Source organism: Sapajus apella, unplaced genomic scaffold, assembly GCF_009761245.1.
Source record: "Sapajus apella isolate SASKATOON/1434 unplaced genomic scaffold, GSC_monkey_1.0 scaffold115, whole genome shotgun sequence".
NCBI classification, from domain to species: Eukaryota; Metazoa; Chordata; class Mammalia; order Primates; family Cebidae; genus Sapajus; species Sapajus apella.
This window is the reverse complement of record NW_022437055.1, coordinates 149,843-177,144: the sequence shown is the minus strand read 5'-3', so window position 1 is coordinate 177,144 and position 27,302 is coordinate 149,843. Positions and strand designations below refer to the sequence as shown.

Below are 27,302 nucleotides of genomic sequence, written 5' to 3'. Positions count from 1 at the left end.
TTTAAAGAATTACATTCTTAGTAGAATATGAAAAATATGAATTAATACATCATTGGTAAAATTAATAAACTATAAAATGTACTGATATGTTCTTCTTGACTATAGAATTAAAATATTTAAAACCACAAATATTTATGCACTTAGGAATTTATTACTTCCTCATGCACTTAAAAGACTAAAATATTCTTTTCTTATTAAAAACAGTTTTTTTTTTTTTTAAGAAACAGGGTCCCTCTCTCTGTCGCTCAGCTGGAGTGCAGTGGCATGATCATGGGTCACTGCAACCTCAAACTCCTGGACACAGTGAACCTCCCACCTCAGCCTCCTGAGTAGCTAGGACCACAGGCACGTGCCACTGCATGCAGCTAACTTTTTTAGTTTTTGTGAAGATAGAGTATCACTGTGTTGCCCAGACTGGTCTTGAACTCCTGGGCTCAAGCAGTCCTCCTGCCTTGGCCTTCCAAAGTATCAGGATTACAGGCATGACCCACCGTGCTTGGCCACAATTATTATTATTATTATTATTTCTTTGAGACAGAGTCTCACTCTGTCACCAGGCACCAGGCTGGCATGCAGTGCCGCGATTTTGGCTCACTGCAACCTGTGCCTCCCGGGTTCAAGCAATTCTCCTTCCTCAGCCTCCCTAGTAGCTGGAACTACAGGTGCGTGCCACCATGCCCAGCTAATTTTTTGTATTTTTTAGTAGAGAAGGGGTTTCATCATATTGGCCTAGATGATCTCAATCTCTTGACCTCACGATCCGCCCTCCTTGGCTTCCCAAAGTTCTGGGATTACAGGCGTGAACCACCGCACCCAGACTCACAATTATTAATAGTTATATTTAAAGAGATCAGCATAGCACGTGACCCAGAGTAGGTATTCAGCGAATAAATGGGCATAGAACTGTTGTTTTTCAGTTTGCTTCTATCCCATAGACTCCTACAGTTGGACCAGATTTGGATAGAATACAAGCAAATATGCCAATGGGTTGGAGTTCATTTTACTTTTCCTTTAATCTACCGTTTTTAAAGGGTAAACTTTATTTGGCTATCATCCCTGCAGCTTTTATTTATTCATAAGCTTGAATAGCCAGTAATAAATGTCATGTGTTTTATTATGCAACAATAGTGTTTGATTTGGGACCTTGAACTGTTGTAATAATCTGAAATTAAATACATTTAATGCACTAACAGGAGTCCATTTAAGGCATTTATACTTACATGTTACCTTGTGAGGAAGTGATACAATATTTTTTAAATAGCAATGCTTAAGCATCAATTATGTAAAATCATCATAACATTTAATACTTGTTTGTGAAATGTAGGATATGTTTCTTTGAATGTTAACTCTCATATAACTGCCCATCTGCATTCTAGTATAGACTGCCATTGCTTTTTGGTAGTATAATAGAGATTCAAAAGTGATTAGGAATCCTGGGAAATACACTGCAGAATGTATAGGTGAAGACATCGATTAAAAAAGAGCAAAGGAGGCCGGGCGCGGTGGCTCAAGCCTGTAATCCCAGCACTTTGGGAGGCCGAGGCGGGTGGATCATGAGGTCAAGAGATCGAGACCATCCTGGTCAACACGGTGAAACCCCGTCTCTACTAAAACTACAAAAAATCAGCTGGGCCTGGTGGTGCATGCCTGTAATCCCAGCTACTCAGGAGGCTGAGGCAGGAGAATTGCCTGAACCCAGGAGGTGGAGGTTGCGGTGAGCCGAGATCGCGCCATTGCACTCCAGCCTGGGTAACAAGAGCAAAACTCCGTCTCAAAAAAAAAAAAAAAAAAAAGAGCAAAGGTGAAACAATGTCCATTTTGTTTTACTAAGAGCTGTAGAAGAACATTCTGACCCTTTAGAACTTTACCTAGAAATTCAGAGGCACAAATATGGAGTACAGTTTTTTGTGTGCCCTTGCTCATTCAGCTGCTTTTGACTTTCAAACATAACAGGCACAGACCTTCTGTCATTCAGACTTAGGCAGGCTTAGTGTCTAGGATTTTAGTACATAGGAAATGTAATGTGGAGCCTCTTTAATCTCTTTTCAATAAGTCACTTCAAGTCTACTGATGCTTTCTCTGCCTTTTGAATTGATGCTTTGAAGCTGAGTATTGGAGCAAAGGATATTTGAACTTAGTGCCCAGGATGATTGATATTCACCACATACTAAGGGGCAGTGCCGCTCCCTGCAAATGTTACATCATTTATTAAAGGTAGAGATACACATCCTAGTATTCAAAAATTGAAACTTGGGTGACCTTGCATTGAATAGAATCATAAACCATTAAAAAGGTATGGAGAACCAAGGCAGTACAATTTTGTTTAGAGTGAAGCTAAGTCTGTAGTTTAAAACAGGACTTGCAAACTGTGGCCCACCACCTATTTTTGTGTGGCCTAAACACAAAGAATGATTTATATATTTTTTAGTGGTTGAAAAAAATCTAAAGAAGAAGGATATTTGGCAATATGTGAAAATTATATGAAATTCACACTCTTGGGTTCATAAGTAAGATTTTCTTGGAAAATGGCCACACATTTGTTTATCTGTTGTCTTTGGCTGTTTTCATGCTACAGTGCCAGAGCTAAATAGTTGTGACAGAGACTGTGTGGTCTACAAAGTCAAAAATATTTGCTATGAGGCTCTTTATAGAAACAATGTGCCCACACCTGGCTTTAAAGTGTGTGTAAGAAAGGTGGAAAGAAAGTAATATAATCAAGGGTTGATATAAGTCTTATCCAGTTCTTTAAGAAAAGGGTTAAGTGAAGTCTGGGTATATAAAGGAAGAGGATATTTAGCCTTAAAGAGGAGTATTTGGGGACCTACAGGTACTTGTGATGGAGGCATGGGAACTTCCTTGAAGGATTGTCATATGGAGGAGGAAACCAGCTTGTTCTCTAATGTCTGCAAATTTAGAGAACCAGTTTTTGGAAACTATGAGGTAGCAAATTGTAGCTTTGCATAAAGGAACATTTCTAACTTGCCCAAAGGTGGATTAGGCAGCCTTGTGACATAGTGGGCACACATCATTGGAAGAATTCAGACAGGCTGGACAACTAACTAGCAAGGACCTAGTAGTAGGGATTCAAGCATCAACCTGAATGACTTTTAAAAGTTCCTTTCTCATCTTGAGAGTTTATGATTTTATGAACTTATACTATTGAGAATTTGTATCAAGAAAAGATTTCTGAGTACAAAGTACACTTTTGATTACCTCATACCTCCTGCCCAAAAATTGTTTATAAGATCCTTTCGTCATTGGAATTAAGTCAAAATTTTAAGTTCTTTGCCCTTAGTTCCCAGGTTCTTCGCACAGGCATACATTGGAGATATTGCAGGTTCAGTTCCAGACCACCACAATAAGGCAAATACCACAATAAAGCAAGTCACATGAATGTTCTGGTTTCTCAATGTATATAAAAGTTTTGTCTATAAGGCAAGCCAATAGCATTATGTCTTAAAAAAAAAGTAATTACCTTAATTAAAAAATAATTGATTGCTTAAAAATTTTAACAATCATTCGAGCCTTTAGCAAGTTGTAATCTTTTTGCTGGTGGAGGGTCTTGCTTCAGTGTGAACGGCTGCTGACTGATCAGGGTGGTGGTTGCTGAAGGTTGGGGTGGCTATGGCAGTTTCTTCAGAGAAGACAACAATGAACTGTACCACATTGATTGACTCCTCCTTTCATAAAAAATTTATCTTGGCATGCAATGCTGTTTGATAGCATGTTACAGTAGAGCTTCTTCAAAAATTGGAGTAAGTCCTCCCAAACCTTGCCACTGCTTTATTAACTAATTTTATATATTATTCTGAATCTTTTGTTGTCATCTCAACAATGTTGACAGCATCTTCACCAGGAGTAGATGCCTTCCCAAGTTAACTACTTTCTTTGTTCATCCATAAGAAGCAACTCCTCATCCATTCAAGTTTTATCAGGAGATTGCAGCATTTCAGTCACATCTTCAGGCTCCACTTCTAATTCTAGTTCTCTTGCTATTTCCATCACATTTGCAGTGACTCCCTCCATTTAAGTCTTGAACCCCTCAAAGTCATACGTGAGGATTGGAATCGCCTTCTTCAAACTCTTGTTAATATTGATATTTTGACTTCCATGAATCACAAATGTTCTTAATGGCATCTAGCATTCTAAATGATGAATCATTTCCAGAAGGTTTTCAATTTACTTTGCCCAGATCTATCAGAGGAATCACTAGCTATAGCAGCTATAGTCTTACAAAATGTATTTCTTAAATAATGTGACTTGAAAGTCAGAATTACTCCTCGATCCGTGGGCTGCAAATGAATGTTGTGATAAGAGGCATGAAAAACATCATATCCTTATACATCTGTCTCCATCAGAACTCTTGGGTGACCAGGTGCATTGTCAAAGAGCAATGATACTTGAAAAGGAATCCTTCTGAGAAGTAGGGTCTCAGCAGTGGGCTTAAAATATTCAGAAAACCATACTATAAATAGTAGTGCTGTCACCCCAGGCTTTGTTGTTCCATTTCTAGAGCCAAGGTAGAGTGGATTTAGCATAATTGTTAAGGGCCTTATGATTTTCAGAATAATAAATGAGCATGGGTTTCAATTTAAAGTCACCAGCTGCATTAGCCCTTAACAAGAGTAAACATGTCATTTGAAGCTTTGAAGTTGGGCATCTGCTTTTCCTCTCTAGTTATGAAAGTCCTAGATGGCATTTTCTAATATTAGGGTATTTTGTCTCCATTGAAAGTTTATAGGTTAGTGTGGCCACCCTCATGAATTGTCTTAGCTAGATTTTCTGGATGACTTGCTGCAGCTTGTCCATCAGCACTTGCTGCTTCACCTTGTGCTCTTACGGAAATAGCATCTTTCCTTAAACTTCATGAACCAACCTCTGCCAACTTTAAACTTTTCTTCTGCAGCTTCCTCACTTATCTCAGCCTTTATAGAATTGAAGAGTTAGGATCTTGCTCTGGTTTAGGCTTTGGCTTTAAGGGAATGTTGTGGCTGGTTTGATGTATCCAGACCACTAAAACTTTCTCAATATCAGCAATAAGGCTGTTTTGCATTCTTATCACTTGTGTGTTCAATGGAGTGGCACTTTTTTTTAATTATACTTTTAAGTTCTGGGGTACATGTGCAGAATGTGCAGGTTTGTTATGTAGGTATACACGTGGCATGGTGGTTTGCTGCACCCATCAGCCAGTCATCTATATTAGGTATTTCTCCTAATGCTATCCCTCCCCTAGCCCCCCCCACCCCCAACAGGCCACAGTATGTGATGTTCCCCTCCCTGTGTCCCTGTGTTCTCATTGTTCAACTCTCATTTATGAGTGAGAACATGCAGTGTTTGCTTTTCTGTTCTTGTGTCAGTTTGCTGAGAATTATGGGCATTTGGGTTGGTTCCAAGTCTTTGGTACTGTGAATAGTGCTGCAATAAACATATGTGTGCATGTGTCTTCATAGTAGAATGATTTGTAATCCTTTGGGTATATACCAGTAATGGGATTGATGGGTCAGATGGTATTTCTATTTCTTGATCCTTGAGGAATCGCCATACTGTCTTCCACAATGGTTGAACTAATTTACGCTGCCACAACAGTGTAAAAGCATTCTTATTCCTCCACATCCTTTTCAGCATCTGTTGTTTCCTGACTTTTTAATGATCGCCATTCTAATTGGCGTGAGATGGTATCTCATTGTGGTTTTGATTTGCATTTCTCTAATTACCAGTGATGATGAGCTTTTTTCATATGTTTTTTGGCCACACAAATGCCTTCTTTTGAGAAGTGTCTGTTCATATCCTTTGCCCACTTTGTTTTTTGAGACAGAGCCTCCCTCTGTTGCCAGGTGCCAGGCTGGAGTGCAGTGGCACAGTATTGGCTCACTGCAACCTTTGCCTCCCGGGTTCAAGCAATTCTCCTGCCTCAGCCTCCCGAGTAGCTGGGATTACAGGCACGTGCCACCACGCCCAGCTAATTTCGGTATTTTAGTAGAGACAGGGTCTCACTATGTTGACCAGGATGGTGTCGATCTTTTGACCTCGTGATTCACCTGCCTCGGCCTCCCAAAGTGCTGGGATTACAGGCGTCCTTTGCCCACTTTTTGATGGTTTTTTTTCTTGTAAATTTGTTAGGTTCCTTGTAGATTCTGGATATTAGCCCTTTCTCAGATGGATAGATTGCAAAAGTTTTCTCCCATTCTGTAGGTTGCCTGTTCACTCTGATGATAGTTTCTTTCACTGTGCAGAAGCTCTTTAGTTTAATTTGATCCCATTTGTGAATTTTGGCTTTTGTTGCCATTGCTTTTGGTGTTTTAATCATGAAGTCTTTGCCCATGCCTGTGTCTTGAATGGTACTGTCTAGGTTTTCTTCTAGGGTTTATATGGTTTTAGGCCTTATGTTTAAGTCTTTAATCCGTCTTGAGTTAATTTTTGTATAAGCTGTAAGGAAGGGATCCAGTTTTAGTTTTCTGCATATGGCTAGCCAATTTCTCCAACACCATTCATTAAATAGGGAATCCTTTCCCTTTTGCTGTTTTTGTCAGGTTTGTCAATAATCAGATGGTTGTAGCTGTGTGACGTTATTTCTGAGCCCTCTGTTCTGTTCCATTGGTCTATGTATCTGTTTTGGTACCAGCACCATGCTGTTTTGGTTACTGCAGCCTTGTAGTATAAAGTCAGGTAGCATGATGACTCCAGCTTTGTTCTTTTTGCTTAGGATTGTCTTGGCTATCTGGGCTCTTTTTTGGTTCCATATGAAATTTAAATTAGTTTTTTTCTAATTCTGTGAAGAAAGTCAGTGGTAGCTTTATGGGGATGGCATGAATCTATATATTACTTTGGGCAGTATGGCCATTTTCATGATACTGATTCTTACTATCCATGAGCATGGAATATTTCTCTATTTGTTTGTGTCCTCTCTTATTTCCTTGAGCAGTAGTTTGTAGTTCTCCTGAAAGAGGTCCTTCACATCCCTTGTAAGTTGTATTCCTAGGCATTTTATTCTCTTTGTAACAATTGTGAATGGGAGTTCACTCATGATTTGGCCCTCTGTTTGCCTGTTATTGATGTATAGGCATGGTTATGATTTTTGCACATTGATTTTGTATCCTTAGACTTTGCTGAAGTTGCTTATCAGCTTAAGGAGATTTTGGGCTGAGATGATGGGATTTTCTAAATATACAATCATGTCATGTGCAAACAGAAACAATTTGACTTCCTCTCTTCCTATTTGAATACCTTTTATTTCTTTCTCTTGCCTGATTGCTCTGGCCAGAACTTCCAATACTATGTTGAATAGGAGTGGTGAGAGAGGGCACCCTTGTCTTGTGCCAATTTTTGAAGGGAATGCTTCCAGATGAGTAGCACTTCTAATTTCCTTCAAGAGTGTTTCCTTTGCATTACCAACTTGGCTAGTTGTTTAGCTCAAGAGGCCTAGCTTTTGGCCTGTCTCAACTTCCTTACTAAGCTTAATCATTTCTAGCTTTTGATTTAAAGTAAGACTTTTCCTTTCACTTGAGCACTTAGGGCCATTTTAGAGTTACAATTACCCTAATTTCTGTATCATTGTGTCTTAGGGAATAGAGGGAAGCCTGATGGGGGAAGAGAGATGGGTGAATGGCTGTTTGGTGGAGTAGTCAGAATACACACAACATTTATAAACGAAGTTGGCCATCTAATATGGGTGTGATTTGTGGTACCCCAAAATGATTATGATAGTAACATAAAAGATAACCGATTACAGGTCACTGTAACAGATATAATAATAATGATTTTTGAAATATTGTGAGAATTACCAAAATGTGACACAGAGACATGAAGCAAATGTATCCTCTTGGAAAAATGGCACCAATAGACTTGTTCAATGCAAGGTTGCCCCAGAGTTTCAATTTGTAAAAGCACAATGTCTATGAAGCTCAGCAAAGTGAAATGCAATAAAACAAGATACGTCTGTACTTTGATCCTAACTTAGCTGAATTCATCACTCATGCTGTGCAACATTTCCCAAGTTGATTTCTACCAAACGTTGTCAGGATGTGAAAATAGATGATATGCAGAACAAGAGTTCTGTGTTCAGATTGAATTGGGACATGCTGATGATACTGAATCCTGCCATTCACACTTCCACTCTGCATTAGAATGCTAAAAGCTCTGAGAAGTCCTATCATAAAGAAATTTGATTAACCTTTAACAAATCCAACATTTCCCGTACACGTTTGAATGCAGAAATTTTTTCATGACAACTATTAACACAGTTTTAATATTTGTTTTCCATTTGTTATTTTCCAGTTCTCTTCTGTTGCCTTTATTGTTTTTGCATCTCCTCTTTTCCTCTTGTGTGCTATTTTTCTCCAACTTCATTTTTAAATCCAGTGTGGGGAAATGGTGAGAGAAAGAGATAATTAGACCATAGAGTTTTGGAAACAGTTTGAGGTCCTGTGAACAATTCCCTGTAATACCCCGCAAAATAGGAAGATTAAGTGGTACAATAATCTAGGAGAATATATGAAAGGAGAAATTATAGAAAAAGAATGTGCTTTTGACATTATGAAATTTCTCATAGTCATTTCATAGTTACTTCGTTATTCAAAAAATGAGTCATTTTTTATTGGTAATGTAGCCTTTCTTCTTCTAACTTCTAGCTTTAGCTTGTGTTCTATTTATGATAACATATATTGCCTTAGGCAGTCATGAAGCATGTGAATAAAAAATGGAGTTGGTATCACTAGAGAACATGACATGACCTATGCTAGGAAGGTAACATCCATACTTGTCCATTACTCAGTGTCTTTCTCTAGAGTCTTAGATTAGTTTTCTGTCTAGAGTAGTTATTGACAGGTTAAAACGAATGAAGGTAAGAACTAATTACACAGTCCATTTATAATCATTTTGAGGTATTCCACTTCCCTGCATAGGAGGCTATCTCAAAAGTATTTTTTTTTTTTCTGAATCACCCACATGACCTGTGAATATGTATCTAAAGATATCTCCAGTCACAAGCAACTGTTACTTATTGAGAATAACAATAGCCAGAGGATATAGCTTAATGATTCACGAATCAGCTTTACATAAAGACTCCATCTAGTCCCCCTAGAAACCAACGGATCAAATCTCATCAGGGTCAACTTAGCCCTTTCTATAATAGATAAATTGAATAACATGCTGTTTAATTTGTATGTGTATTATTGAATGAAGCTATGAAGAATATTTGGTCTGCATACTAAAGATATCACTATCATTTTGGTAAGTAAGGAAAATTTCAGAGTTATTGTTTCTAAATTGTTTAACCCTGAGTAATTGAAGATACACAAGAATCTTGAACGTGTCAGTGTTATGTAAGATTGTTTTTAATAGGTAAACAATAATTCATTAACGAACAACTTTTTTCTGGCTAGACTCTCTGGTTTTCTGCCTCCTCTTGGGCTTCATATAGAGCCCAAAATTCATTTGCTTGGATAGTTGATATCATTTTGTATCTTATATTTCCTATGTTGTATGCCATTTTTGGTGGATTTTATTTGGGAAGATAAAACTGAATTTTAAACAATTTTCCGTTCTTAAAAGTCTTACAGATTGCCCAAGACTTAAATGTTCATTGCAGAAAATTTGGAAAATTCAGACTAGTATCAAGAGAAAAATAAAAGTTATCAATCAATGGTTCTACTCTCAGAGATAGCTGCTGTTAACCACTAGTAACATTGTTGTTAATATTCTTTTAGCTATTTCTGTGTGTATGTGTATATAATAATACGTGTCTGTGTATTCTATTTCCAGATTACCAAAATTTTAGTTAGTTCCCAGTTTAACACTGCTCTAAACATTCTTTTGTAAATCTTTGTATACATCTCATTTCCTTACAATCAGTTTCTAGGAATGGAATTGTTAGGTCAAAGGGTACTAAAATTTTAAGATCCATCGTTGAAATTTCCAATTTGCTTTCAAGAAAGGTAGTGTATTAGTCAACTTGGGCTGCCATAACAGAATGCCCAGTCTAGGTGGCTTAAGCCACAGGAATTTATTTTCTCACCCTTTCTGTGACTGAAAGTTCAAGATCAGGGTGCCAGCAGGGTTGGTTTCTGGTGTGGCTTCTCTTCCTGGCTTGCAGATGGCCGCCTTCTGCACATGATGTTCTCATATGGTCCATCCTTGGAGTGCATGCAGGGAAAGAGAGATCTTGGATATCTCTTTCCCTGCATGCACTCCAAGAGAGATCTTGGATATCTCTTTCACTTCTTACAAGGACACCAGCCCTATTGGATTAGGGCCCCACCCATATGATCTCATTTAACCTTAACTACCTCCTTAAAGGCCTCATTATCAAATGCAGTCACATTGAAGGTTAGGAAATGAATTTTGCAGAGACACACTTCAGTCCATAGCATATAGTAACATTGACATTTCATCGTCAGTGAATGAAAGTTTCCATTTCAACATCTTATTGTCAATACTAGATATATGTACCATATATATGCATGTGCACACAAGCATGTACATATCATTGCTAATTGGATGAAGATGGCATTGTTTTATTTTGCATTTGGTCATTAGTTGCTGTCAAACTTGATTTTAATGTTTGGACTTTTTTTTTTTTTTTTTTGGTGAGTTTTCTGTTCCTGTACTTTGACCATTTGCGTGTGTGTGTGTGTTGGGGTGGTTCTTAATTTCCAGTAAACCTATATTCTTTCTTGAGTGTTGAGCTATTCTGGCAGACATTTTTGCTTATACAGAAAAGGAATCATATTTTAAAATATTATTTATCCTTTGGTATTAAATTATTATTTACCTTTAAAATATAGTAAAGTGTACAGGGTTAATAATATATGAGATTCCATATTAATGAATTGTGTTTAATGCTCACCATACATTCATAAAGAGTATTTATAGTTTGCATGCATTGATTTGCTGGCAGTGAAATATAGGTAGTGGCAAGGTTAATGTAAAAATCTTTTCAGGTACTATTTGCTCTGAATTAACAAATAAAGCAGTGTTTCCTGTGATGTAGTCCCCAGAACTCTGATCCCACAAGATGTCCAGTGAGAAGAGAGTCTGTTGGTTAAATATTTTTGACAGCTGCTGCATCCTGATGCGCTGCCCAGTGGTTCAAAGTGCACATAGGGAAAAGGCTCTGAGAAGCCATGTAGTAAATAAACCTGTTTAACTTTTGTAAACTGAGTACTTCCAAAACTTATTTTGACCATAGAACATCCCCTTATATTTTTTGTTTATGTGATATATGTTAACTTTTTATTTTGAAATGTTTATACATTCACAAAAAGTTGAAAATGTACAGGGAGGTCCCATGCAGCCTTCACCCAGTTTTCCCCAATAGTAACATTTTGCAAAACTATAGTAAAATATCACAACCAGGAAATTGACATTCATATAATCTATAGAGCTGGTTCAGATTTCATCAGTTATATATGCGCTCATTTGTTTGTGTGTGTTTGCGCACAGTTCAATTCAGTTTTGTCATGTGTAGAGTTGTGTAACCTCCACCACCACAAGACTCCATTGTGCGATCTCTTTACAGTCACACCCACCCTCTCTCCTCTCCGTAGCTCCTGGCAACCACTGATCTTTTCTCTCTTTCTATAATTTTGTCGTTTAAGGATGTTATATAAATGGAATAATATGATATGTAACCTTTTGAAATAAGCTTTTTTTATTTTCACTTAGCATAATTCTCTTGAGGTTCATTCAGATTGTTAACTGTATTAATAGTTCTTTTCTTTTTTATTGCTGAGTAATATTATATAATATACTACTATCATGATTTGTTTAACCAGTCACCCATAAATGACATTTACCCCCACCCCTTGTATTTGGTGCAATCTATTAATACCCTGTGTGAATATTGTTCTGAAGAATAGCAGTTTTGGAAATTCTGTATCACAGAAATCATGCAGTTAAATAATTGTCAGCCTTTTAAATATTATGATTGGGTTGCAGAAATTAAAAATCTTTTTATTATTTAATTTAGGAATTCCAGAGACGCTGTAACACTCTGATTTCATTGATTGAGAAGGAAAATATGGAAATTGAGGAAAGAGAGAGAGCAGAAAAGAAGAAACGGGCAACTAAAACTCCAATGGTAAAATTTTCAGCATTTTCCTAACTTTTAGGTAGATCCCATTTTTTTTTTACATAATTAAAATGCCTATATTATGTTTAACGCCATAGTGATACCTATTAATAATAGCTGGTTTTATGAAATGCTAATTTGCTTTGGACAGAAACAGAGTTACATCACAACCACGTTTCTTATTTGTTTGTAGAACATATGGTTAGGAACTTCCTAGTAACTAGGCTCTGTGTTTTAAAAAATTCCTCATGAATCTAAGCAGAAGTATAATGCAAGTGAAATCTTTTGACTTGAGACTAGAGCTATCATGGGGGTAGCAGAGGGATGAGGGATAGGGGTGGGATGGGATGGGGCTGAAGTTGAAACTAGGAGTTCTGATTTGATCAAGTAAGTGTTCTGATGTTTGTGGAACCATGAGTACAAACGGGAACTCTGAGCAGACGACTTGGCTTGGTAATAAATGAACTGTTAAATGATAGGATAACTTGATTTGAATCTAGTCAGGTTGCTTTGTATAGCTGTAATTTAAGATATTCTTTAATAGATCGTATTATTTGAGTGTGGTTAAGTAAACTGCCATATTTCATTGAATCTAAGATGCCTTCCATTGTAAGACACAGCATTACTTTATGTACCACTGAGAAAAATGCTGCCAGGTGTAAATTGTCATCAGTCGTAAGATGCATCCTGATTTCAGCGATGCTAAAATGTGTAATGTGTATCATAGAAGATATGAAATATGGTATGTTAAAACCTATCAAAAGTTAAAAATATATATATACTCATAAATAAAATTTTGCCCAGAAGGCATTAAGTAGTTCTTTAAGAGATGAGAGTACATTTATAATACCATGTGTAAGTAGATATTTGATGACTATTTTTGATGGGTGTTTTATGTCTTTTCATAAAAAGAAATATCTTTGAAGGTTATTTTACATTGGGTTATATAGTTTGTTGGGCTATATAGAACATTAACTGTGAATATAACATTTAAGTGAATATTCATGTTAAAATTTTTTTTTAATGCATTTACATCCTAGATTTAACATTGTTGGGCCATTTAAAATGTGCATATTGGAGCAGAACATTAAATCTGTTTCCATTTTAGTCACAGAAAAGAAAAGCAGAGTCAGCTACTGAGAGCTCTGGAAAGAAGGATGTCAAGAAGGTGAAATCCTAAAGCCTAGAAATAAAGTTTTAAATGGGAAACTGCTATTTTCTTGTTCCCATCTTCAAATGCTAATTGCCAGTTCCAGTGTATTCATGGTACTCTAAGAAAAATCTCTTTGGTTTTGATTTCTTGCATATTTTATATATTTTACAATGCTTTCTACCTGAAATGTGTAGCTTTATATTTTATGGCATTCTAGTATTTTTGTGTACTGTATTTTGTGCATTTCATGTCTTCATCAAAATCCTCTCAGTCCTTGTTCTTTTGAAGCTTGTGCTGAGGTTTTAGCTTTTCTATGTTTTATATGCCGCTGCTTTGAAAGAGAACCTAGATTCTATAGTTGTATTATTGTTGTTTCATACTTTAAATTTATATGGCTGTGGAAAAATGAATTAAAATGATTTGAGGAGAAAGACTTTTTCACTTCTTTGTTGCTTTCTTTTCTATTGAGTCTGGGCTTGTATGTGTTACTGCATACTGTGATTAGCATAATAATTGTTTCTTTGAGGTCATCTAAATATTTTTTTCCTAAAGGAATAAAGGGTGAGGAAAGAGAAATATTAAAAAAAACTAATATTTGATACTGTGCTTGCTGTCAGTATGCATTACATTTAAATTATTCTCTAAATATTCAAGTGGGAAAATATAATAAAGAAATGTCTATAAGAAATTTAATTATTTCCTGTTTTTTTGTGCAGTAGAAAGTAGTTGTGTTTACTGAATTGTATTGCTTACCACTGTGTATTTGGTTCAAAGTTAAAGCTTTGCTTGCTGACTTGTGTGTGATCTTCTGTCCCATAGAGCGAGTTCAGCAGGGCCTGGGTGTAACATGTAGAATTACTAACAACTAAGTTTAGAGTATGAAATAAGCACCATGCATGCAGAAGGGGGGCTGTATTTGTCAGGATTACAGTTATGCTCAGGTAACAATCTCAAAGTGTCAGAGGTTTTACACAGCAAGAATTTTTTTCTTGCTCACGCTATATATCTCATGCAGGTCAGAGGGATGTGGGAATGGGAAGGGATCTGCTCCACACAGTAACTCAAGGTTCCAGGATGACTAAGGCTCTGCTATTTTGTGGCTGCAACATCTGGGACATGTGGCACTTAGGCTCTTTACTGCTTCAGCTCAGAAGTGACACATATCACATCCACTTATATTTAATTGCCACCAAAGTAGTCATGTGGTCTTATATACCTGAAAGAGGGCTGGCAAATATAGGGAAATAAATGGAATGTCTTACATTACTGCCTCTGTCACAGAGACTGTCAGTTCAGGAATGAACCTGGGTCTGTTACATGAAACTTTTAGTGTGGAATTAATCAGTCTGGGTCAGGTTATAAGAAAGCAGGGAAAATGGATCTGAATCTAGTGTGAAATACACAACAAATAAGCAAAGCTGAGAATGCAGGATAATTATGTCAGTTACCAAAACAAGGTTTGGACCATCAGAGAGTTGTCTCTTCCACCTTCCAAGATCTTTCGCATTTCCTATCAGACTCTTAGTGTGTTACTAGCAAATTCTGGGTAGCTCCTGAATGTAAGTAAGCATTCTTCACATCCTCAGTCTTTTCATAGAGGTTCTCCAACAGAGGAATAGATCTTCTAGAACAACAACCCACTGTCTATTGGACTCTAAGTCTCCAATCATTGTCCAGATTTTATATCTCTTACTGCCATGTTTCTGGTTGCATTATTTTTACTGTTTCCACTATTAGCACTTAGACTCTTGTACCCTGTTGGAGGTTAGGGTGAAATTGGGGTGCTATTAAGAGACAAGGTTGGGATGATATTATATCAGGGGACCAGTGATACCCAAATTTGCCCTTGGCTTAACTGCCTTTTCTGTAAAACCTACAAGGGAGGCTAAGGTAAGCAAAGTAATACTTCACACAGTAGCTGGTGCTTTGGCTCCAAACTCCAGAGCTCTTCAACCAAAAATCTAACCTTGGAATTTTCCATTCCAATGATATGAATAGCTATAGTTAGTCATCTGTGCCAGAGAAAAGGATACCAGAGAGTTTTACTGATAACCCCAAGTTCTGGGCAGTAGAAAACAGCCTAATAATGGTCTGGACTCTGCTCGGTCAGTTCAGCCTTTCTTTTCCTAGGGAGCAGTGAAGATGGTGGGTGGCAGAAGGTACAGTTAGAATCTTTGAATGCCAACATGGACATTTAACAATCTCTACTTTCTTTCTCTGGTAATCCAGAGGGATCAATAGCTGAGCTAATATGTGACTGTCTACCTTAGGGGAGAAAATCTGCAGGTAAGTTCTTGTAGCCTTTTCATGGAGCCATTTCCCTGGTCTATATCATGGCTCTTATGAGTCTTTCTTGGACCAAAGAGATGTGAAATTCAGCTCACCAAGGCTTTCAATGAATGCTTCTGATGTCATACTTAGAAACGTGTGAAATAGTTTTATTCAGGACTTAAAGACCACACTGTATATCTAGTAACAAATCCATCACCTATTCTACTTCTCATCTTAAAGTATGTATAGCTACATTGTTGAACCTAGCCTACCAAAGAGGTCCGTACAATGAACACCAGATGATAGCTTAGTCCAAATAATAGCATCTTGGAAATACAAAAATGCCTCAAGTCTGAATATGAAACCCCTCTTATTGTTACGTTTCCACAGAGAAATTAAACTCCCATTGAAAATATAAAAGTCCCAACAAAGAAATCCCATTTCAAACAAGAGGCCTAGACTGATGGGGTAATATCCCTAGACATGGCTGCCATGTTGGGGAGATAAATCTGGAGTTTACCATTGCCAGAGGAAGCAGAAGAGAGTGCAGTATGCATGAATGCAGTCTTATGAAGCATAATGACTGCCCACTAGCAAAATGGTCTAGTTGATTACACTGGAGTCTGACCCAACCTGATTCCTTGTTTGAAAATGTACAAGGAAAAAAGTGAGGAGAGAAACGGAGACCCTGAGTAGCTTCCTTCACTCAAGGCCTCTATCTGTAAGGCGTGAATGGATTTCCCAACAACCCTAGATCTTCACAGAGGTCCTTGTAAAGCATCTATCTTGACTGGATAGATACTCAGGCTCTAATTTCCTTAGAATCAGAAGAAGGCAGGTGGTAAGCTCAGTAATCTCTTGTTATCATCATAGCCATTGGTATGGTTTTATTGCATGGTTCTGTCTTTCTCTGGCTACCTGGGCTGTAAGTGTTATGCTGTATTTGGATACTTGTCTGATTATACAGTTTTCCCATGACATATGTTTCCAGATTTGGTTCTTTGTCTGACTCCCAGTTAAGAGAAGTTTTTGAACTAAAATATTTGCTGCTATCTTAGTTGCTGGATGTTTGGTTTGAAAAAGCCTCTACGTAACGGGTGAAGCTATCTACTGTCATAAAAATATAATGCTGTTATTTCCCAATTATTGGCAAAGATCCCCACCGTGTTCTATTGTTCCTCCCTCTACGGTGCAGTAGCCAGTGCAGCTAGCTAAGAGTCCCAGGCCCGGCTTCAAAGCCACCACATGGCTTTCTCTCCAGGTGTTCTTACCAATTCCTGAAATCCTCAGGTTCTTTTCAAATTTCAGACTTCTCTGAGTATTCCATCTCATGTTTCCTTCATTTCGTCTCCCTAAGCCATACTGCCCAATAGACAAGGAGTAAGGTTTTTCTGTGGTTGAAATGCACATAGCTAATACTAACTATCCTGTCTCTGATTCCTCAGCCTTATTTCTGCGTGCTCCAGCTGATTTTTTAACTGCCACTATCTCTTTCTGAAGTCTTTTTCAGCAGCCTAGAAGGCTTCTCTACCCTCTGCATGGCAGGCTGAAAGAGCTAAGGAGTAACACCTCTGGGAGTGGCTCTGAATAAAACTGATGGGAGTTGGTGTATAAGTACCCCAACTCTCTTACCTCTTGAGCAAGGTAACTAAGTTATGTGATTTATATGGTTCCCCAGAGTTTACCCACCAGATTAAACTCCAACCACCCACAGTGGTGGCTGTCTTGATAACACGCTCTATTAACTGCTTTATTTTCCCTGTATTACTTCCCTCCTCCCCTGTAGGAATTTCCTGAGGTCAACTCCTGAATAAACTACTTGTATCAGAATCTTTGTATCAACATTTGCTTCGGAAGGGAACTCAAATTAAGATAGTCATCTTCTGTGCATAGCTCTTCTTAGCCCTTAGTAATTCATTTAGAAAGTGTAGGGTGTTTAACAAGAGTAATGACTGGATAGCAAGCATATTATTGATCTGTTCTTAGAAATTCTATTACCTCTGTGAATAGTTAGTCGGTGGTGTAACTGAATTAGAGTATTCTGCACTGGGAATCCCTAGCTCTTCCAGGCTACCATACTGAGGGTAGAGAAGCCTCTGAAAGCTAATTAACAAAAGAAATTTTCTTATATCACCAATAGCTATGGTATTGGGTATTATTATTAGGCAGAGGTTACAAGGTTCTCAAGTGTTTGGTAAGGCCAAAGCTGGTGCCCAAGCTATTGTCTTTTTAAGCATTCTCCATGCTAGCTGGTATCCCTTCCCTGTACCAGTGTTTCATTTAGATAATTGGACCAAGCGTTGGCCTTTCTTACTGTAATGCAACCATTACAAAAGCTTGTTTATACCAGGCTCTTTTCATTTGTTGGCCTAGTGACTTGATCATTTGTCCCTTTCCCGATAAATTGCTTTTCTGCTGAGGAAATGTTCATCTAAGCCACTGTAGTCAGATCCAAGCTATATCTTTCCATTGACTTCAACCCTTTCTGTATTGCCCCCAAGATATGCTTGGTTAATTTCTGATCTTCCTATGATATAGATAATAGAATCCATCAATACATTGGATTACCAAATTATGTGGGCTGTCTTCTAGAGTCTCCATATATCTGTGGAAGGTTGATGGTGGTCACTATTCATCTCCAGCTGTCTACCTCTCATCATGAATAGTTTTGAATTAACATATCTCCTTCAGTGGTGGAGCTCAAAGGCTATTTGCTATATCCAAGACAGAAAAGATCTTTGCATAAGGCCTCACCTTTGCTAGAATATTTATTATGTGACCATCATCATCATTTAGGATCGATACCTTGCCCAGAAATAGTTATTGATTTGGAAGTGGCAAGAAGCAAACTAGGAAAGAATTAGGAAAGGAGGCCAGGTGTGGTGCCTCACATCTGTAATCCCATCACTTAGGGGGGACTAAGGTGGGAGGATCGTTTGAACCCAGGAGTTCAAGACCCACCTGGGCAACATGGTGAAACTCTGCCTCTACAAAAATACAAAAAATAGCTGGGCGTGGCAGTGCCCAGGTGGGTCTTGAACTCCTGGGTTCAAACGATCCTCCCGTCTTAGTCCCCCCTAAGTGATGGGATTACAGATGTGAGGCACCACACCTGGCCTCCTTTCCTAGTTTGCTTCTCACCACTTCCAAATCAATAGCTATCTCTGGGCAAGAGTTTTTAGTTCATTTAAAGTATCCTGCAATCTAACCTATCCTATCCTGTAATCTAACCTATACTATAATGTAACCTAACCTAACCTAACCAAGGGCCTCTATTTCCAGGCCAACCGAATTCTCAAAGCCACAGCATTGTGGATATAGTTATTATTTAATGCCTTTTTGACCTTTGATCTTATTTTTTCTTTCATTAACTTTTCCTCTTCACCTTAGTCCAAGAATAAGCTACTGTCTCCATGCAGTGAAGGTCTGAATCTCTTTTTATGAGTGAACTCTACCTTCCTTCAGTAATTGTACCCACACTCTGAGGTCTCTAAAGTCCACAACGGTGATTAGATCCCTGGTCAATGTTTATTGGATATTCCTGATCAGGAAAGCAACTGCAAGGAGCGTCTTGTCTTTTGATCAGGTGTTGCATATCACTAAGGGTTATTTTTTTAAACTCTATCTTTTCTCCACAAATTCTTTTATTAGGGTTTATGCAGTGTCCAAATCAGAGTCAATATGAGAACATATGGTGGAGAAGAGACTCAGAAAACTTTAGAGAAGGCCATCACATCTCAAAATTTTATGTGACCATCATTCTCCCTTTATCTCTGGATACAAGTTAAAACGAAGTTCAGAGGAACAGAACCTAGGCCTTCCATCTAAGTTGGTTGTATGAGTATTTGGATCTAATGTCCAATAAGCCAAAAATGTCACACACTGGAATTCTGTTTATTCTAGGCAGACCTAGCAGCAGAACCTTGCAGCTCCTGCAGTTTGAAGTCATGGACAAGGTTATTCTAGCTCCTAAAATGAATATTTACACCAATACCAGCACCTAGCTGTTACACATGGGAAATTATATACTGGCCCTATAGCAGCAGTGCTTCAAGTTTGGGTACTAAACCTCAATCTCTTTCGTGGGACTTTACTCCCCAAATGTCAGTGCCTGGGGAATACAGCTGCCCTGTCTTCTGAGATCATGTCCGTGTTAGGGACAGGGGTGAGATCTGGGCTCCATAAAGGGATGAATTATGGTGGTGATTGGCCAGGTAACTTGGGAAGATTTAAATTCTGCCTTGGCCCTATCACCCTGGTGTCTTCTGCAAGAGATGCATGTGCCTAAAGAGTGGCGAAGGAAAGTAACATTGAGGGCACTGGCTCCCAGACTATATCACCACTCGACTGAGCTGACCACAAGGAAGTGGTCAGTAGAGAAAGTGTGGAACTTTCTTAGAGAAAGAAAGTGTGGAACTCAGAACCAAAACAGTATAAATAGCTTAGCCTTTCCCTTAAGTCAAAATCAGATTTCTGAACTTGCCATTCCAATGAGAAATAATATTACAGCCACCAGCTCCAGAGAGAATGAACCCAGAAAGAGACTTTCTACCCGTACAGGATTGTTTATATTCTCAGGGTCCACCCACTAGAAACTGTGGTTCAACAATGCCCAGGAATCTTACCCATCAATTCAGCACTCCTCCACTACTTGGGTAGGAGGCTGGGAGCAGACTACAGAGGAGCTTTTAACTCCTTTGCCTAGAAGTCAATATGGACACTATTCTTAGCTTGCTTAGATGCTTTGCTGTGGCTACCAGGTACATTCTTACAGTATATGCTTGATTATGTGTTGATATGTGGCTGGATCATTGACTAATGCAAAAGGTAACAGAAGAGGTACCATTATAGAATGCAAACCCGATAACTTTCTGTGAGAATCACATCACCTATATGGGATTTCTTATTTTCTATCACATTTTTTGATTATTGGTGAGATTCTTTATCAGGGAATTTGAATCTTTGAGACAATGGTTTACTATACCATGATGTCACAGTATTTTGAGTCTTCTGGGAAATGGCAACTGCTGCTGTTTATGGTACTGGGAGAAAAAGTGATACTTTCAAATGCTGTTATAAATGCACATATGCTGAAATTTGAATATGGATGGACTATGTTTTTAAACGATTTGTTGGGATTTTTGTAGTTTTTAAAAAAGCAACGTAAACTACATGTGAATACTTCACATGCCGTAATTTTCCGCATGTGGAGACCTTCTGCAATGCTAGGAAGGTGCTGTGGCATGCCAAGTTGCACTGCTTAAGCCTCATGGAACTGGAACTAGTGATTGTATCTCTCAGGGTGCAGGGATATGGATTTACCGTGCTGAAGGAAAACATTCAGAGTCATATTCAGAATTTTCAGCTTTAGGCTTTGAAGAAAACTATACTTGGTTTGGCTTTATTTTAGTTAGGCTCCATGTCAGTTACCTTTTGCTGCATAAAAATCTAAAACTCAGTGGCTTAAAACAACCATTTGCAACTCGTTATTCTGTGGGTTAGCAATTTGGGTTGGGCTCAGCTATTTATAGCTCGCCTATAAATAGGTGTCAAATTCCTATTTATACATTGAAAGAAATCCTTATAAGTTGAAATAGGGGTATTAAACTCCTAGTAAAGTTGAATTCTTATAACCAGAATGGTTCATAGTCTGAGAGGAAAGCAAAATACAGGAAAAAAAAATGCCCTTGAGGTCAAAATAGTAGGTTCAAAACTAGGCAGTGAGATCAAAATGCCTTCTGTTGTTTGAGAATACCCCGAGGTTCAACATATTTATTGAGGTCCAGGGATGGTCCCCCATGCTGTCACTGGGCCCAAACTCGGACAAGCTTTTTTGAGGCTGGAGACCTCTACCTTTACTACCTAAGCTGTTTGCTTCAGAACAGGCTTTCCTGTCACTTTTGCTGCTGTCAAAGTTGTCAAGATCTGTGGTCCCATAATTGCCATGGACGGTGCTAGACTATGCATTGTCATTCATTATGAGTAAATTAATGTATTTGGGGCAAAATGTCTCAAATCCCATCTCACTGGCCCCTAAGTGAGATCCCCACTCAGTTCACTGTTGGGTAAAGATGTTCCAGCAAAAGTGGTTTGGAATTCAAACGCTTGAGTCATCTTTCTGCTGTCATAGTGGTTGGATCTCAGAAGCTTTGTTGCTCTTTCTGCCACTGGACCTTGGCCATAGTCATCTCTGTCCCACCTGACAGATGTCATTAACTTTACATATTCATTTAAAATGTGCTCGTCTATTTATTATTTATTCATTTGTATATTCATGCATTCATTTGTTCATTCTTCATTTTTTTTTTTTTTTTTTTTTTTTTTTTTTTTTGAGACGGAGTTTCGCTCTTGTTACCCAGGCTGGAGTTCAATGGCGCGATCTCGGCTCACCGCAACCTCCGCCTCCTGGGTTCAGGCAATTCTCCTGCCTCAGCCTCCTGAGTAGCTGGGACTACAGGCACGCGCCACCATGCCCAGCTAATGTTTTGTAGTTTTAGTAGAGACAGGGTTTCACCATGTTGACCAGGATGGTCTTGATCTCTTGACCTTGTGATCCACCCGCCTCGGCCTCCCAAAGTGCTGGGATTACAGGCTTGAGCCACCGTGCCCGGCCCATTCTTCATTTTTAATTGCACCTCAGGTTAAACCCCAGGGAGAAGGGGTTGTGGCCATGATCCCTTCTCTGACAGAATGCCCTTCAAGCTTTGTATCCGTAGGGACAGTCTGTCTGTTTCTTTCTTTTATTGTCCTTTCCTCTCTCCTTGGCTCTGTGTCTCTATCATCTTGTTACTTGTTCTCACTTGCTCTTACACTCAAACAAATGTAAGTAGCTCTCTCCTCAGGCATTCTAGTAACTCACTAATTAGCTAAATAAGAAAAGGTGGATATTATAAGGACATCAGCGAGCAGGAATCGAGGCAGTTATGCTCTTCATCTCTCTCTCAGGCTACATGATGTCTCGCTCAAAATGTCTCTGTTATTGTCATTCTCTCTTTCAGCATCCCTGCTTCTGTGTGTACGTGTCCATAGCCCTAACCAGTGGCCTACTGATTTTGTGCATGAGTTCTGCTTTTATTGTTACTTTTTCTTGCCATGATCCTTCATAGATCCCTCTCTTCCTCAGGACATTTTGGTAAACTCTAACTCTCATTTCTAACTGCTGATGTCTTCACATTTTTGAATGGGAGAATCATATGGGCATAGATCATCTTCTGCATCAGGTTACAGTCTAGGTAAGTGACTCGACTGACTTGGCTACACCTGGGTCAGGGGTACATCCTGTGGCTAGACGGTGAGGTCATGTAATATAAAACTGGGCAGCAAGAGCAGCAGAGGTTGCAAGCAGGTAGTGGACTAACAGGCAGTAATTGACATCTTCGTATGATCTGTTTCTTGCCCGTTAGTACACTAACCTTTCTCCTATATACAGCACCAAAGATGTCTCTGCTTAAAACCACCTACCTATTACACCTCAACCACAAACACGTGCTTCCAGGAGAGAGACAACTCAGTTTCGTCTAGAAGCCATACGAAAGGATCACATTAAAAGCTGCCTGTCTGGCTCACGCCTGTAATCCCAGCACTTTGGGAGGCCGAGGCAGGTGGATCATGAGGTCAAGAGATCGAGACCATCCTGGTCAACATGGTGAAACTCCGTCTCTACTAAAACTACAAAAAATTAGCTGGGCATGGTAGCACGTGCCTGTAATCCCAGCTACTCAGGAGGCTGAGGCAAGAGAATTGCCTGAACCCAGGAGGCGGAGGTTGCGCTGAGCCGAGATCGTGCCATTGCACTCCAGCCTGGGCAACAAGAGCGAAACTCCGTCTCAAAAAACAAACAAACAAAAAAAAAAACTGCCTGTCAGTCTCTGCCTGCAACCTTTAGGGGACATCTTTAAATCTTCAGTTCCTGGATTTGCTTATGGTCCTTGGTTCAGTATCTATATTGCATCCTTGCAGCTGCTTGGGAATGATGAATTATATATTGAAACCAATAGGTATAAACTATTGCAGACGAGTTCTTTTATCAGCAAATCTGACCAACTGGGGAATCTACCTCTGGGAGGATTATCCCCGAGATGATCTAAGGGCAGCAACAGTCCACTTCTAGGTAATGTTGGCACTCTGGGCAAAGCCAACTTGAGGGGTTGGTTCTCAAATTTGAACTTGGATTGGAATCACCTGGAAGACTTGTTAAACCTCAAACTGGTCTATGGCCAATACCACCCTGAATGTGCGCAATCTCACCTGATCTTGGAAGCTAAGCAGGGTTGGGTCTAGTTAGTACGTGGATGGGAGACCCGTAAGAATATGGGTGCTGTAGGCTTTATATAAATTTAATTTTTAAAAATCCAGAATGCTGAGGTTCATCTCCAGAGTTTCTGAGTCAGTAGGTACTTGCATATCGTTTTTAAAAAAATTATTATAATTTAAGTTCTAGGGTACCTGGGCAGATCGTGTAGGATTGTTACATAGGTATACATATGCCATGGTGGTTTGCTGCATCCGTCCCCCCATCACCTACATTATCCCTCCCCAATTCCCCCACCCCGTGCTATCCCTCCCCTAATCCCCCCACCCCCTAACAGGCGCCGGTGTGTGATGTTCCCCTCCCTGTGTCCATGTGTTCTCATTGTTCAACACCCACTTACTTGCATTTCTAACAAGTTCCCAGGTGACGTTGATGCTCTTGGTCCAGGAATCACACTTTTAAAACTACTGTTCTAGGGTGCCAATTTGAATCCAGATCTTTGGTGGTTGAGCTGAAGTGGGCTTTGCTGTATCGCTGTATGGTAGTTTCAATCCAGGAGAATCTCATTAGGTCATCTGCCAGTTGTGATCCTTGGAAGCCCTTGATTTGTAAACTCAGAAGTCTCCCAGTGTTCTGCCTCTCCTAGCACCTGGATTGCCACTCTGCCTCATATGCTGATTGTGATGTCCGTACTCACCTGGGATTAACTGTTGCCACTTGTGTCCAACCCTAGCTCCTCCCATCTCCTTTTTATATAGTGATATTTCTGTGATCACCTTTTGCATTCTCATTTCCTGCCATGAAGAACTAACGCCCCATATGTTAACCTTTCCATGCTTGCCAACTCAAATTCCCAAGACTGGGAGTCTGATTGGCTGGTCAGCTTATTTTTTTGTGCCAGCCATGTCAAAGATTGCTGACTGGCTTTTGGATTTTCGGCCCTTGAGTTGTGAATTCATCCTGAGTCTCACTGGCTGAGACTCAGGATGAAACTGAAGTGTCCAATGAAGGGCAGACTAATATAATATATAACATAGCTTCTAGACAGTAGGGGCTGAGTAGAGTAGGTGGACAAAGGGCCTTGGGTCTGGCAGGCATTGATGGACATTTTGAGTACAGTATATTGACTGGCACATTGATATTTAGATGGTACTCACTATACTGTTCATTTTAAATTATACTGGTGATATTACTATAATATTAAAATATCGTATAAACTAGAATATAGTAATACTGGCAATGATTTAATAACCAGCTAAACTAGTTATTAAAATACTGAATACTTCTTAGTAATTGGTAAATAGTTCCTTCCCTGAATCTCTCAAATGCGTTCTCTTACCCCAACTGATTTGAGCCCTTCCTGAGACCCCCAACACCTTCTTACTACCCAACAACTAAAGGGTTATTTTGTGGCATAGCAGAGGATTCCAGGCTTCTGCTTCAGGTCTAGGGTTAGCCTCCTCCAGCTTGATTGGCTGATGTCTGTGCCATTCTGGTTGCTAACTATTTTGAATGTCACCCCATGACTTGGATGGAGAGAAGATCCAAAACTTATATTACAGAAAGCGTGTGTACAATATTTTCTGTGTGTACTTGCATCAATTTAGTTGTAAATAAAGCATTTCATAGTTTGATTTGTTCTAAAGCAATTTTGACATGTTTTGCTATAAATTTTGCATTTTTAAAACACCCACAATTTATTTCTGTTAAAAAAGGAAAAACATGTCCTTTAAAAGGCATTTTAAAACTGATGATGTTTCCTTAGGTTCACTGTCTTATTCCATGGCAAATAAATTTTGGTCACAAATCAGAATGATTAGATTGCCTATAGGTTAGTACTACATTCCAGTAAAACTAACCTAAGGAAAAAATATCCCCTTTACTTTAGAGAATAACTGATTTAATAGTATAAACTAATTTATTTGAATCCTTTGCAGGGCTGTAATGGAAAACAAGCTCAAAACCAAACCAAGCACTGTTCAATGTTTTCATTCCTAGTAGGGATTTGGCATTATGTATAGTGTCTGGCCATAGGGCTATATAGTGGATGATCCAAGGATTGAATAAATAACAGGGTCCCCAAATGAACATATGTTGGTGAACATATGATGCCTTGAAACGAGCTAGAATGCATTAACCAATAGTAAAATGTGAAGGATGCAAAGTATTGCCCCGAACTTTCACAGAACAAAATTACATTGGGCATACTCTCCAACAGTTGATGTATAATTGTGGAAAGAACTACACTATGTAGTCCAAGTTTAAAGAAAATTAACTTTAGAAAATTCAAAGGAAGCCAGGAGCCGTAATCAAGAACTGTCTCCTGTTCCTAACCCCTTCAATGTATGAAGTAATAAAAATGTACCACTCAGATTTATTAAGATATGAAGCATGAATATAAAGCCACATGAGTAGTTGTGTGTGACTTGTGGAATCAAGGTAATTACTTTAGAGTTATAAACTATGATTATTCCTCTTTGGGGAAGTGAAGTAGTCTAGTGAACAGACATTGCACCAGATATCAGAAAACAGGCGAAGTTCCCACACTCCTGCTGCGCTATATACAGGCCATGTAGTGGTATCATGGTATGGGGGAAAAGAGCATAGGTTTTGGAAATCAGATTCACCCAGGGTGTAGGCCGGGCTTCTCCACTTAACTAGCTATGTGAGCTTGACACATTATCTAACTTTTCTGAGCATGCATTTGCCTATCTGTAATGTGAGGATGACACACTCAGGGATGACATTCGGTTGATACTTACTAGCATGGGTGGAACAGTTGTTTATAGCTGAGCTGTATCAGTGTCTACTCTGATTGGTGGGTACCTATTTTGTACAGGTTGTTAAGTATGTTGATTATCACTAGTCATAGGACTTAATGGGTAGGGTTATTAGAAGCATAAAATGAAGTAGTGTATGTGAAGTTCCTGGCATACAAATGCTACTGACTTACTATTAATTTTATTTATTTTCCTGTATGACTTTAAAAAATATTTTTCAACCTAAGTAAGGTTAGAGAAAATTTTCTGACACTCGTTATCACTGTGATGTTAAGAAATTAAGGAACCGTTTATATCTTATTTTTTTTTCAGTACCTATTAAACAAATATGAAGTTCCTACTTTATGTCAGGCATTGAGGATGCTGGGGGTAAAAGGGTGAACATGGCACTGTCCCTACCTCTTATGCATTCACAGTCTAGGAAGAGCAGTAAACTTCTGATTTCAATTCAAACAACCCGAAGAGTCAACATGAACCTGTAAGGTCAACGTTCATGCAAATTTAGTAGAGTCCTTCTCTAGACAGGTACAGCTCACTTAGCAGCTGAGCTCAGGCTGGATTTTAACTCCCCCATCCTCCGTCATCTGTGTGCCCTGTGCAGTGCACAACCTACATGTTACACAAGGTCCTGAGGACATTATAACTGATGTATACCCCAGGTGCTATAGGCCTGTAGTGGTAGGAGGTACTAAGTTTTGAAGGATAAATGGCATTTGGCCAAATAGAGATGAAGGAGAAAGCCTTAGCATGTGTGCAAAGACAGAGAGGTATGAAGGAACT

General features: G+C 38.9%; 1 protein-coding gene and 1 pseudogene across 6 annotated transcripts in view; both read left to right on the top strand.

The window, feature by feature from the left end:
* The window catches only part of SMARCA1 (SWI/SNF related, matrix associated, actin dependent regulator of chromatin, subfamily a, member 1), a 79,073-nt gene extending 65,160 nt beyond the window's left edge, over nt 1–13,913 (top strand). For 2 of the 6 annotated variants that reach the window (XM_032260155.1, XM_032260156.1), the window contains 2 exons: nt 11,966–12,076; nt 13,176–13,654. In XM_032260155.1, coding sequence (XP_032116046.1) covers nt 11,966–12,076; nt 13,176–13,247 — 183 coding nt within the window. In that variant the 3' untranslated portion in view covers nt 13,248–13,654. Of the gene's footprint in view, nt 1–11,965; nt 12,108–13,107 lie in introns of all 6 variants that reach the window. The other 4 variants (XM_032260160.1, XM_032260159.1, XM_032260158.1 and 1 more) reach the window with 4 other exon arrangements.
* A 9,786-nt stretch (nt 13,914–23,699) lies between these two features.
* On the top strand, nt 23,700–23,817 carry LOC116538029 (annotated as a pseudogene).
* The last annotated feature ends 3,485 nt before the right edge of the window (nt 23,818–27,302 follow it).